The sequence below is a fragment of the Seriola dumerili genome, unplaced genomic scaffold (assembly GCF_002260705.1).
Source record: "Seriola dumerili isolate Sdu_G_001 unplaced genomic scaffold, Sdu_1.0 BDQW01000078.1, whole genome shotgun sequence".
In the NCBI taxonomy this organism is placed as follows: Eukaryota; Metazoa; Chordata; class Actinopteri; order Carangiformes; family Carangidae; genus Seriola; species Seriola dumerili.
This window is the reverse complement of record NW_019174333.1, coordinates 1,313,029-1,326,021: the sequence shown is the minus strand read 5'-3', so window position 1 is coordinate 1,326,021 and position 12,993 is coordinate 1,313,029. Positions and strand designations below refer to the sequence as shown.

Sequence of the window (12,993 nt, the reverse complement as noted above, 5' to 3'; positions counted from 1 at the left end):
ATAAGAGTGCGGTTGGCAGGTAGTGAAGAGGCGAGGGGGGTGGGGGTGTCAGGAAGTTTGCCTATATAGGGGCACGACTGCCAGCTGATGATCACCAGAGGACAAATAGACACTGACAGGAGCAGAAATATAAATATATGGTTTCCCACTCAAAATAACAGCGAATAATAAACTAGAAAACCGTATTAAATAAATAAATACCCCACCTAACGCTCTCACACAATCACTTTGAAAGCCAATATACAACTCTTATAAATATGATGTGAAAATTTGAAGCCTTCAGTGCACACACACTGAATGAATTCAGAGACATCTTATGTCACATGTTTTTGTTTTGTTTTGTTTTTGCATTTGTTGCTTTATAGGCAGGGATGTGAGGAGACAGAGGGGTATGACATAGATGTCATGGCTGGGAATTGAACCATAAACTGTGGTACCATTAGGTAAGGTAAGTAATTTGAGGAAGCTTTCAAAAATAAGAGGGAAATATTGAACTTTTTACTCCACTTGATTTGTCTGACAGATTCATTTACTAGTGACTGTACAGATTCAGATTTCTTTTTTTATTAGTGACTTTGCATAACAGAAAAAGTGTGACACGAAGGGTACACATAATGGACAGACATGTAAATGACAACAAAAACATGAACAGTTATAGAGAAATCCAATGAAAATGATGCGTATGGTAAGTGTCTATGATGTGTTTGTGAGTGAGTGTGTGTGTGTGTGTGTGTGTGTGTGTGTGTGTGTGTATTTTTCAAGGTTTATATGTGATGTAGTCGTATGTATCTGTGTTATATATCTGTCTTCTGTGAGAGGGTGAAAAGGAAAGTATAGTGGACATTAATAAATATAATAATAATAATAATAATTATTATTATTAACATGACATCTTGTCAATGTAACAACAAAGATAAATTAAAGGCTAAGCACTATATGTAAGCAGTATATATAGTAGTTAAAATTAGCTCTATCTTTACTAACTGCAACATTAATCTTATGAATGAATGCGATTAGTGCATCAGGAATTATAATAATGAGAATTCTGAGGAGGGGCATTCTGCATGGTTAGCATTTTTACTTTTAGCACTTTAAGTACATTTTGTTACTAATAGTTTAATACTTTTATTTTGGTAACATTTTGAATGCTGGACTTTTACTTGTGACAGAGTATTTCTACATACTTCAGTAAAAGATCTTAGTACCTCTTCAGGACAGCTCTGTGGGGTCCCTCCTCCTCCTCGTGCTCCTCCTTCCTGCTGCTGCTGAAGGCGCCCTGGCCGTCAGCCACTCGGGGCGGGGCAGGACGTGACGCAGCTTCTAGCGCTAGGAAGCCCCGGGACTGGCGCGCCAAATTTCAAAGGACTTCCTCCTGGGAGGAGAGACAGCGAAAAAAGCTGCACCGAAGTCTGACGAACAACGGCGACAAAACTGTGGAAAAAGCTGTGGAAACAGTAAAATTCAACCAAAGTGCGGGAGTTAAACCTTCAGGTTGAACGGTCGACGGTGTCTCATCCGGGGGAGAAACTCACAGAGAGTCGGTGTGAAGCTCAGTTGTTGCTGTAAGTGGCAGCTTTGACTTTCATTCTGTCCGACGAGGAACTAACGTCAGCTAGCTTAAACCTTAATCGAGCATCTGACTGACAAGCTAAAAACCAGAACCAAGAAACTCTATCACTCTTATTGATCCAATCTTAACTTTAGTCAAAGTTATGTTTAAATGAATTAGTAGTTTACATGGAAATAGAAGCAGTTAAACGGGGTCCGCTCCGGTTCCTTATTGTGTCTTGCTTTGTCCCATGATTTGCCTGCACGCAGCTGATGCACGGCCCGCGGTGCAGACTGCAACTAGCCGGAGCTCATTTAAAAAAGAAAAAAAAAAAGTTTTATTATAAATGTATCATCTGCATATTTAACTTTAACGTGTTCGTGTGTTTTGTAAATGTAAAATAAATTTTATTTCTAAAGCATAAATCTGACACTAAGTAGAGCAATTAACTAAAAGCTGTTTTTCTTTCATGGATTTTTCCTCTTTTGTTTTCTTCTAGATCAGACAGCCCTCAGCCGTTACACCCTGTCAGGCTTCACACCTGTGAGATGGCTGATGTCAACTGATGCCAGGAGCCTGGGATTTTAATCTCTCTCTCTCTCTCTTTCACACACACTCATCTGACAGCTGCTCAAACCTGCAAATATTCAAACTCAAAGCTAAAAGTCACGGCTGTCAGGTTTTTCGTCAGGTTTACGTCTCAAGGTTTTTAATGTTTGCTGCACCTTTTCGCATTAGGCTGTCCATGTTACAGGACGTCTCTATTCTTAAATCCACCGTCTCACAGTCTCCACTCCACAAGGGATTTAGTGTGTTTGAGCTGGGGCTCATAACAAGAGTGTAGACGCTCATTTCCACACTTCATCAGCTTATACAGTGCTCTGTGTCCTCATTATGTATTCATGTAGTCACAGCATGACACAAGTCACCAGCTTTCCATACTAATGCAAACACCTGTTGCTTAAAGGGACAGCACCTGCCTGTAACCTCCACACTAGAGTATTTTATCTGTAGCTTTATGTTGGTGCGCAGCTCCCTGTGGTCAAGCACCAATGCCTTTAATTTAACTCCTTTCCACTAGTAAAGAGTTGAATCTGAAAATGGATTGCAGCTTCTTGTAACTCAGGGCCTGTCACAGATCAGGTGGGGCCTCTGGGTGGGGACAGGTGGAGGGTGGGGGAGTTCAGAGGTGGCAGACAATCAGACCCTTCAGGCATGCTGTCAGGGGTTCAGCCGTGCTTCCAGTTGCTCCGGATCGGTTCGTCGACGGGTGACTCCGCACGGGACCTGTACACGTTCAGACCGGCTCTGAGCCATTGCGTGTTCCGCCTGGGCCGAGCGGCGGAGCTGTGCGACGTCACGCTGGACTCTGCGTCGGTGTCCCGCATCCATGCTGAACTGCACGCCGAGAGGGAGGCGAGCGGAGGGGACGCGACGGCGCAGGAGGAGGGCTGGATGGTTCACATCAAGGATAGGAGGCCTGGGATTTTAATCGGTTGAGTCACACACACACACACACACGCACGCACGCACGCACACCCACACCATCGCAGTCAAGATGAGACTTAGAAAGGCAAACCACAGTCATGCCCTCTACAGTCATTGTGGGAGAGAGAAAGAGGCAAAAACTCACCTGTTTACGAGAAATATCACAACTCCTGCAGGAAAAGAGACACACACACACACACACACACACACACACACACACACACAGTACAACTTGTAACTTGTTCATGGACAGAAATGCAAATATTTGTGTTTAGAAAGTCACAGTTGGACAAGACAAACACTCGCTTGTGTGACTGATATAAAGCAGAACTGGGCTCACACAGGAATACTGATAGTCAAACTGTAAACAGGTGAAAAATACAGTTTCCCACATTTCATTTTGATGTGGGTGGAGATACACACACACAAACACACACTGAAACACAAACATACTCTCCTGCAGATTTAGTGACAGGAATACCAAAGACTAACACCTGCAGTCTGACAGCAGCAGCTGAGCCCCACACACAGCTATTAGCTGCCCAAACGCAGCTGCAGAAGTACAGATGAGGTTAAGCCTCGGAACTCGAATGCCACATTGTGAATAAAATGCACCTCTGAAATGTAAAAACTTTTCAATGATCTCTCCCTCCATGATTTTTACTTTATTTAAACAGTGGAGAGTTCGGGTTTTTCCAGCCTCAGGAGAAAAAGACAAGTTGCCTAAATTGAAATTTAATAATGGTGATAAGGAAGTAATTAAAGAGTAGCTCAACTCCTGATCTATGACACAGGTAATTTATACATTTTATTATCAATTTAAACCTACAGATGAGTGACAAATTAAAGGCGAAACCAACATGGAAATAAAACGGTTGTTATTAAAATGCCAAGCAGATGATGTCCAGAGTCCAACCACAAGAACGAGAGAATTTTTATTAACACCTTATCAGAAACCAGTTGGACAGTCTTTGCACCAGCTATATAAAAAAAAAAGAAAAGTAAAACTGAAACAAGTAGCTGTCTGTTGGCTTAGTTGGTGGAAAGAGAATTAACTGACAACTATTTTTCGTGCAAAAAAAGTCAAACCTTTTTGTAGTCCCAGTGAAGATGTTCTGCTTTTCTTTGTCCTCTGTGATTGTAAATTAAATTTCTTTGAATCTTTTGTTGTACAAAACAAAGTATTTCAAAATGTTGCCTTGGACTTCAGGAAATCAACTATTCTGTGACTTTTTCTAAACCAAATGCTTCTTTGATTGATCAAGAAGATAATCAGCAGATTAATCAGCAGTGAAAAACATTTTTAGCTGCAGCCTTGAAGGAAATAGAAAGATAAAAAGAAAACCATGATGATTTCAGTAAAATGGAGGAACACAAGTTTGAGATTTGGTTTTGAAAATAGACAGACAGATAGATGGATGGATGGATAGATAGATACTTTATTGTCATTGCATTTAAATACACAACAAAATTAAGTTTGGCAGCAATCCTCTTGGTAGAATATATTAAAATAAAGACTAAAATCATTAAGATATAAACATCAACAGTATAACTATAACTAGATTTTTTTTTGAACTGTTCCTCAGTCGATTTGTCCGTGCACCGTGCTTCTGTCCCTCAGGGGAAGGTGACATGTCTAATGCACATCAGGTCTGAAATGTGTAGGCATTGAATTGTCAACAGGAATGTCAAGTTGTCGTTCATTCAAGTTCAGAGGAACTATATAAGAGAACAAAAATAAAACAGAGTGAAAATTGAAGTAAAATCATCAAAATGTTAAAGTAAATTCAAGCCTAAGGAGTGATATCATTGGATATGACGAGGTGTCAGACCCAGAGGGGAACTCTTACATCTCACTACCTCAGTGTGCTAATAGTCATTAGTGAAACGTGAAGTGCACAGGAAGTGGTACACGGTGGGAAAGGAGAAGATTGAGAGTGAAAGTTGGATCTTCACTTAAGGCTGATGGACTGTGTCTGACAGGCTCAGATTCCAAACTGTGCTCCTCTCACTGCCTAATTTTTCAAGTAATTTCACAGTCTGTTTCACACATTTTTCATTTTTGCTATTAAAATTACATTTTTAGTATTCACTGCGCATTTTTCATTTTGTGCTGTGCTGTCATGGCCCTTTGATTGCCTTGTAGCCTTCCAGCTCCTCAATTCTAGGTCCATTTCACAGGCTGCTTTACACCCCCCCCCCCAAATTCTTGAAACTGTAAACACATTGGTAGTCAAGAAATGACTTTATTTTGAGGCTCTGCTCATTTGATTTATTCCTTCTTGTTTGGCAGATGTTCATATATTAAAAAAGTTCTCTGATTATCTGGCCCCAGGTGACATGGCTGTAAAACTGTTGCTCGTTTGTTTGGAGAGTTTCTCCTGCTGCTCGCATGCTCGTTGAATTAAGAGTCTCTAAACATCTTGTAAGCTGAACACATTCAGTGCCAGCGCTTTGTAGTGAAGCGTTCAGCAGCTGGAGTTTCATTTAAAAAAAAAAAAAAAAATCTTCGCCTTCTGCTCTTGTGTTGCCAGGCACCTGGGTCAACGAGGTCCGCCTCCAGCCCGGCGTCCAGTGGGAGCTCTCAGATGGCGACACGTTGACCTTTGGTGGCCAGTCGCCTCCAGGGAGCCCTGAATTCTACTTCCTCTTCCAGAAGGTCAAAGTTCGCCCGCTGGACTTCGACGCCATCACAATCCCCAAGGTGAACTTTGCTGTTGTTTGAGGAGTGAACAGGGACAGGATTGGCTCTTTAATGCCTCACTCTGTGCAGCTTCAGTTCACCAGTGCAGGTTTCTAATGATGCTTTACATACAGCAACGAGCACAGGTGAATCCTGGATCATGCTGTTTCATAACATAATGACATTGTGGGGTTAAAGGGCAAGTCCAGACTTTCTCCATCTGCTACATGAATGTAACACTGTACAGGTGTTCTGCTATCGGTACAGTCTGCCAAATTACAATTCAGATTCAGATATTTGACTAAATCCCATATGCAACGCCCTGCTGTAAATACTCACTAACATAGGCCACTACATGTGTATTAGTCCACCACTGAAAACAGTACCCAACAAATGCATTTCCTACTGTTTGACTGAGACTTTTTTAAGAAAATGAAACTGGTGCTGAACCATAAGCAAAAAAAATCATATTGCTGTTATTTTGTCAGATATTGTGATTGTGATATGAGTCATGATTTCAGTTGGAACGATGGTTTTTGCATTTAATTTTCACTGGAAAAAATATAAAAATGATGATTATATGATTTTTATTGGTCTTGTACCAAACAATCATGTTCCTTTACGTCTGGAGAATATGATGTGGGGCGGCTCTGTAGCACCACAACGCTCATGGTGCTAACAATACACAACAATGTTGTGACACATTTTACCTTCATCCAAAAATTACAGCTCCTGTGATTTGGATATTGCACTCAGCTATATTGCAATTTTGATTGTGCAGCTCTAAATGAAACCATATAAAATGGGATCCAAAGTGGTCTCAGACTTTTGGAGCCCTCTGTTTTTGTGGGCTGTTTACAAAGATTTACATCTTCAGAAGGATCACTGGCTTTGGACAGGAAGAGAAACAGACTAACTTATTGTTGATTTTCATGGAAAGTGTTATAACAATAATAAAAAAAAATAGAATAACACCTTATCCTTTATTTTCCCTCCCACTCATTCTTCAGTTCTGTGCAGCATGAGGCTCTCTGGTTAAAGTGTCCACTAGGTGGCAGATTGGCATTCAGAATTTCAAAGACAAAATCGTGAGGAGAAAAAACTATGGCTCATTCCACAATAGCTGGTAAACAAAGAAAAAACATTTTACCTGCCAAGCGTGAAAACAAGTCATTCTAATGATTTTCAGTTCCATTTTAAAGAGAGAACCAGGAGACATCTTTGTGTTTTAATTTACACTTTCTCATTAATGAGGTGTGGCAAATTTAAATTGAACAAAGAAAGAAATAAATCAGTGGGGAAGGTTGTAATTATATATTTGTATCTTGTTTCCCAGGCGGGAACCTTTTCCTCTGACTTACAGAACCGGATCAGGACCAACCTGGACCGTAAGGTGGCGACCAACCTGGACCTGTCCAAGCTGTCCATCAACCGGGCCACCGTCATCCTCAACTCCATCGGCAGCCTCAGTAAGATGAAGGGCAGCGCCTGGACCTTCAAGAGGAGCTTCAGCCACGAGGGGACCGTCTCAGACCCCGGCTCCTCCTCCTCGCCGCCTCTCACCGTGGGCTTCTCCTCTCTGCTCCCTCCCTCCACCCCTCCATCGTTCTCCTCCGCAGTGTCGGCGCCCTCAGCGAAGTCCCTCCCACTGACCTCCAGGAGCAGGAGGAAGTCGGCTCACACAGTGCTGCTCGAGGACGACAGCTCAGACGAGCCCAGGAGTCGAGGAGGTGAGGCCCAGCGCAGTGTCACCTGGAAGCTTTAAAATCAAGCTTCAGAATAAAGAAATGGAGGGAGTCAATGATTTAAGTTCTTAGGAATAATCTTAGATCCACATCTCAGATTTGAGAAACATGTAAAGAAGATCTCAAAAACAGTAAAGACCGGCCTTAATTGCTTCAAATTAAGGCAGGACAGTTACAGAGTAACTGAGAACATGGTACAAAATATCACATCGTAGATCTAAATTTGGACAATCAGCTTTCTTCATAAAGGGCTGTGAACACATCACCAACTGAAACTCCAGATATAAATTCCTTCACAACAAAGATTCAGTGCTAAAAGCAAACCAGAGCTGTACTCATTTCTAGGTAATTGTATCTTTTGTTAATTGTTCTAATTCTTTGTTTGACTGTTTTGTAGCATGTTGTGCTGTTGTCTCTTTTTAGATTTTTTGTTATTGTAGGATATTATAATCTATTGTGTTGTCTTTGCTAACAGCTGTTTTAATTAGATTCCACTTGTAAAAGCTTGGGGACAGGGACAGGAGTTGAGAATTATCAACAACTGTAATTTCTTTGTGCAACACATTAGTTTCATGCTTTGTTTTGAAACTATGTTAAATTGCATTGTCCCTATCAAATAAATAAACTAAACTAAAATCCCACAGCTCTCTGAGCTTTCTGCAAAGAGAGTGGCAGGTTTGTTTTTATAATCTGAAAATAGGAGAATAAACTGAACAGCATCAAAGTCAGTCAAAGTTGTGGTTAGATATTTATCAGTTCAGGTAAACAGAACCAGACAAATGCAAGCTTCTAAATGTTAATGTCACAGGGAAATGGAGTCAAGGTTTGATCACTGCTCCTTTACAACATCCTCATTTCACTGTGGTTCAGTTCTGGCAGGAGTTCCTGACGACGGACAGAGAGCGAGAGGGAAGAAGAGGCGGCGGCTCTACAAGTCTGAGTCAGAGAGTTTCTGTTCTCCTCCTCCCATGCCGCTGCAGCCCAAGACCCACAACGACATGAGGCGGCCACTGGAGGCCAAGCCCTTCCCCGTTGGCATCAGGACCATCGGCAGCTTCCATGGCGCCATGACCAACAGCAGACTCAACCACCACCTCCTCCAGGCGTCGTTCACCAACGCCACCGTTCACAAACAAGAGGTGGAGACGATGCACCGCATCAAGACGGTGGTGCAGGGAAACATCGCCGCTTTCCGCCAACAGAAACCCGCCCATTGTTCTCCGATGGCGCAGAGGGGCAGGCGGAGGGCTCACAGCTCTCCGGTGTTCTCCCCTCTGGTGGTGGGAGGGGAGAACTACAGCCTGGCCTCGCCTTCAATGAGGATCCGCACAGAGGAGAGAGGGAGGGTCCAGTTCAACAGGTTTCACCATCAAACAAGGTGAGATGTTGGAGGTTTGCAGAAATATGTCTCTGGGACACCAACCAACTCCCCTATTTATTTATATAGTTTTTATGAGACTATTGCATCTCCAAAATCATCTGGATGGAGTTTTTCTCTCACTATGACCCACCAAAATAAAAACATGGGCTTTGAGGTTTGAGAACGTTTTTTTGCAATGGTAGTAAAGTCTCAAATATATGACGACAAGTGTTAGGGCCACAATGAGGGAAAAAAAGAAATGGTCACAAAATTACAAGAAAAAAAGTCACATCACAAGAAAACAAGAATTAAAAATGCTAAATTTTGGTTAAAAAAAACATATTTTTTAGGAAAATTACATCAAACAGGTGAAAGGACAGTCAGTGGCAGCCTGAGCTGCTTCTGGCAGCTGCTGTTTGTCTAACAATAGAACAGACTCTTTCTTCTCAATCTTTTCAATGTCATGATGATGATGCTGATGCTGCTGATGATGATGACGATGATGCTGATGAGCCATAAGATGTAGAAGTATCTCCTCAGTAGTGAAACCTCTGCTGAAGTAGAACTTCACAGGATGCTTCATATTTCCTCATTTTAAAGCTTCTGATATTTCCCCTCAAAAACAACACCGAACATAAAATTAAAACTCTCAATTCTCATAATATTATGACTTTCTTCCTTGAAATATTATGATTCTCATAATTACAACTTTATTCTTGTAATTTCAGATTTTTGTTTTCCTCATTGTGGCCCTGATACTCCGTATCCGTAATAGATGCAACACACAGATGCAAATTATCAGATAAATTGTTGCCACCTTGCAGTGTAACTATGTAGCATTACTTTTTTGCACATTTCCTGAAAAGATATCAATATAAATAATTGAACTAATGTCTGATATAACAAGAGATAAGGACACAGTAAGCTGTCCAATTCTTACTTTTCTAATATTTAATAATCCTTCTGTATAGGACCAAAATATTTTTTTGAAATATTAAAGGTTATCTTTAAATATAATCTTGTTAAATCATTATGCAAATATCTTTTCTCTTCTTTTTCTTCACTTGATCTTCCTGCTCATCTTTATGTTTCATTATTTTCTTCTGTCTTCTCTCAGTAAGCGACGAGGCCGCCCCAGGAAACACCCCCTCCCTCCCCGGCCGTCCCTGCCCTCTCCATCCTCCTCATCCTCCTCTTCCACCTCCTCGGCCTCCTCCTCCTCCGGCTCCTCCTCCTCCTCCTCTGAGGACGAGGACGATGACGAAGACGAAGAAGACGAGGAGGATGAGGAGGAGGAGATGGTGGCGGTCGGGGCGGTGGAGCCGTGCGCGGCCCCCCGGTGTCGGCTGCCCCAGCAGGACACGGTTCAGTGGATCCAGTGCGACGTGTGCGACGCCTGGTATCACATAGACTGTCTCCATGGTGACCGCAAGAAGCTGCTGGTGGATCCGAATGCCGACTTCCACTGTGGCTGTTGCTGAGAGCAGAGAGACAGTTTGTGACCATCAAATAAATTGGACGTTAAAGTTTCCCCTTAATGTTTATTTCCTTCAGACACGAGGAAATCATCAGACTTTTCACAGACGACAGGAGACGACTTCCTCTGATGCTGCTGCTCCTCTCAAGCATCTAGTGCTTTTCTCTTCCTTCAGCAGCAGCTGGCGAGGGTGGGAAAAAGACTTTCCTTTAAATGATGTTCCCAGGTTTGAGGATTTGTGCCCTAACAGCCACAACTGTTTCACCAACCTCTCGTTCACTCAGAGTCAGGATTTGAACGAGGAGGTGAAACTGCAGTGAAACATCTTGGGTCAGATTTCATTATGGCTTTTGGTGCCTGGAGAGGTGCGATCAGGGTGGGGGGTGGGGCATGATGAAATGTTTCTGAGTTCACTCCCACCGTGGCTGATGTTGACCAGAGGCAGCGTTTAGGAGGATTAATGTTTGAGATCAGGCTGCCACAGCAACAGTCTCTACAAGCCCATTAAACTTCCTCAGACGTCTCAGTGCAGCCACCTTCATTATTTTACCAAACAGCTCCATTTTTTTTTTTTCTTTTTTTTGAGCAGAATTGGACCTTCCACCCCCTACCCTACCCCCGTAAGAAAACAGTGCTGAGACGGTGGTTTCCACCTCAGCTATAATAAAAGTCGATGAAATGTTCGAGTGCAGCAGCAGCTGTCTGGGAGCGAGTGTGTGATGTTTAAAGATTAATTAAACAGCAGGAAATGTGTCAGCAGACTTGTGTTGTTGCTGCTGATGAGGGAAGCTCTTGGGACAATAATCAAATGTTTGAAGGCGCTTCTGCAGCAGAAGCAGCTGCTGGAGTTTGGAGGCTTGGAGGTGTGTTGTAAGATGTGCGAGTGCAGACTACAGCTGGTCGGGGAGAAATGTCACGAAATATCTTCTGCTGATGTAACAGGATGAACAGATTCAGGACAGGATGTCAAGTCTTTATGTGACGGATCATTTGAACGTCTCTTCACACTACTGAACTCTGAGGATGTTTTTGTCCTGGATGAAATGAACTGAACAGTAGACGAACACGTTATCTTTGCTCAGGTCGCCGTTTGAGTAGAAGAAGAAAAGTGTTGAAAAGATCCAAATTCTTCTCATAAGCACCTTTTCTTTTCACCAGGACAAAAACTACGGTGGCCCTGAAGCTCAACACACTGCAACTGAAGAAGCCACATGCAAACAGTCAAAACACAAACATTCAGAAAATATTTCACTTTTCATTGTCTCCTGGAAACACTGGTGTTTTGGTGAGTATTTGCAGCATGTGTGTTTTGAATTGATGTTTTGAAATGTGTATTCTTTAGTTGCAGTGCGTTGAGCTTCAGGGCCACTGTAAAAAAAAAAAGTTTCTAAAATTGCGTTTTTCAGCAGTTTACCTTCTGTCCTGCTTTTATAATCTCTGTAATAGTTGTGACTCAGAGCAATTCAGATAATGACAGTGTTAAAGCAAAAAAAAAAAAAAAGTTTGTCTGGGCTGTTGTCATGTAAAAAGGTGACTGTTGGACCTGCAGTTTTTGGAGTGATAGTAAAAGTGGAAAACCTGATTCTTGAGCAATAAAACAGGAAAAAACCTAAAAAAAAATCTTTAAAGATGTATATTTTTTAACTCCTTAATGACATTATCATATCAGATTTCCTCCATGTTTGGCTTCACTGAGGCCTGGAGACGATTTACTACCTGCTACTTCACTGTCTCTCAGCAGGACGATGAGCTGTGGTGATTGGTTAAGCAGCTGCAAAGACTGTGTCAGAAAGTTGAGGAGAAACTGGTCTGGGTTCAGTCTCTCTTCAGTTCAGTGGATTAACTTTGCATGTGTTTTAATGGATTTAATAAATGCAGTGTCACCAGCTGAAAGACTGCGTGTGAAAATAGCCAGACCTCACTGCAGTAATACCATATCATTTATATAGGACATAACAATATCATAATGCAGATTTTAAAGAACAGTGGTTACACAAATGTAAAAAGAAAAAAGTTGGGTTTTAATTTTTCTCTGTTGGTCTCTCGTCATTTGTTTTGTACGTCTTAAAAAATGGATTTTATTTGCAGGTTCATCCACCAGAGTATTTCCTCTTTGTCTCAGATTTTGAGCTCTAAAGATATTTAAATGCCTGTTTATGTCTTCTCGGGTTTACTAAGATAAAATGTGTGTGTCTCCACCACATCACTCGTCGGTCACGTTGTCGCACGTTTTTATCTGCTGCAGCTGCTGACAGAGCGATACTCTGGAATTACAGACGAGGTAAAATTGGCTCACAAAATGTGGGGAGCAGAAAGAAGACGAGACCTGTGTGACGTGGAAAATGTTTTTTTCTCGATTCTTCTCTGATTCAACAATGCAGCTTCAAAGACTCAGACTCACACTGAAGCAGAAGTTCATTCATCCTGTCGCTCTGCTGTTACATCACGCTGTCAACAATTTGAGGCGATGCAGACGCACTAAAGATCAACCTGTGGTCCACACGGAAGCCAATTATCAAGGCAAAAACATGCAGCTGTTTTATTTGTTCATTCATCGATTTGGTTTAAAAAAAAAAAAAAAAAAAAAAAATCAGTTTAAATGATGATGGGAAATAATTGTTAGCTGTTTTGCTGAAAATCGCTTGACAAATGATTTCAGTCGAGCTTCCAACAGCTGATATTTTGTGATAA

The 12,993-nt window shown here is 41.8% G+C and overlaps 1 protein-coding gene across 1 annotated transcript; it reads left to right on the top strand.

Annotated features, from left to right (window-relative positions):
* The first annotated feature begins 2,764 nt into the window (after positions 1-2,764).
* tcf19 (transcription factor 19) lies at positions 2,765-10,408 on the top strand. The gene is made up of 5 exons (XM_022744123.1): positions 2,765-3,044; positions 5,572-5,741; positions 7,057-7,450; positions 8,336-8,843; positions 9,943-10,408. The coding sequence occupies exons 1-5, from the start codon at positions 2,765-2,767 to the stop codon at positions 10,304-10,306; spliced, it is 1,716 nt and encodes a 571-aa protein (XP_022599844.1). The 3' UTR covers positions 10,307-10,408.
* Positions 10,409-12,993: the final 2,585 nt, after the last annotated feature.

Coding starts and splice junctions, on each gene's coding strand:
- tcf19 (XM_022744123.1), top strand. CDS start 2,765: ATGCTGTCAGGGGTTCAGCCGTGCTTCCAGTTGCTCCGGATCGGTTCG. Junction 7,451..8,335: donor CGAGCCCAGGAGTCGAGGAG/GTGAGGCCCAGC, acceptor ACTGTGGTTCAG/TTCTGGCAGGAGTTCCTGAC. Junction 8,844..9,942: donor AGGTTTCACCATCAAACAAG/GTGAGATGTTGG, acceptor GTCTTCTCTCAG/TAAGCGACGAGGCCGCCCCA.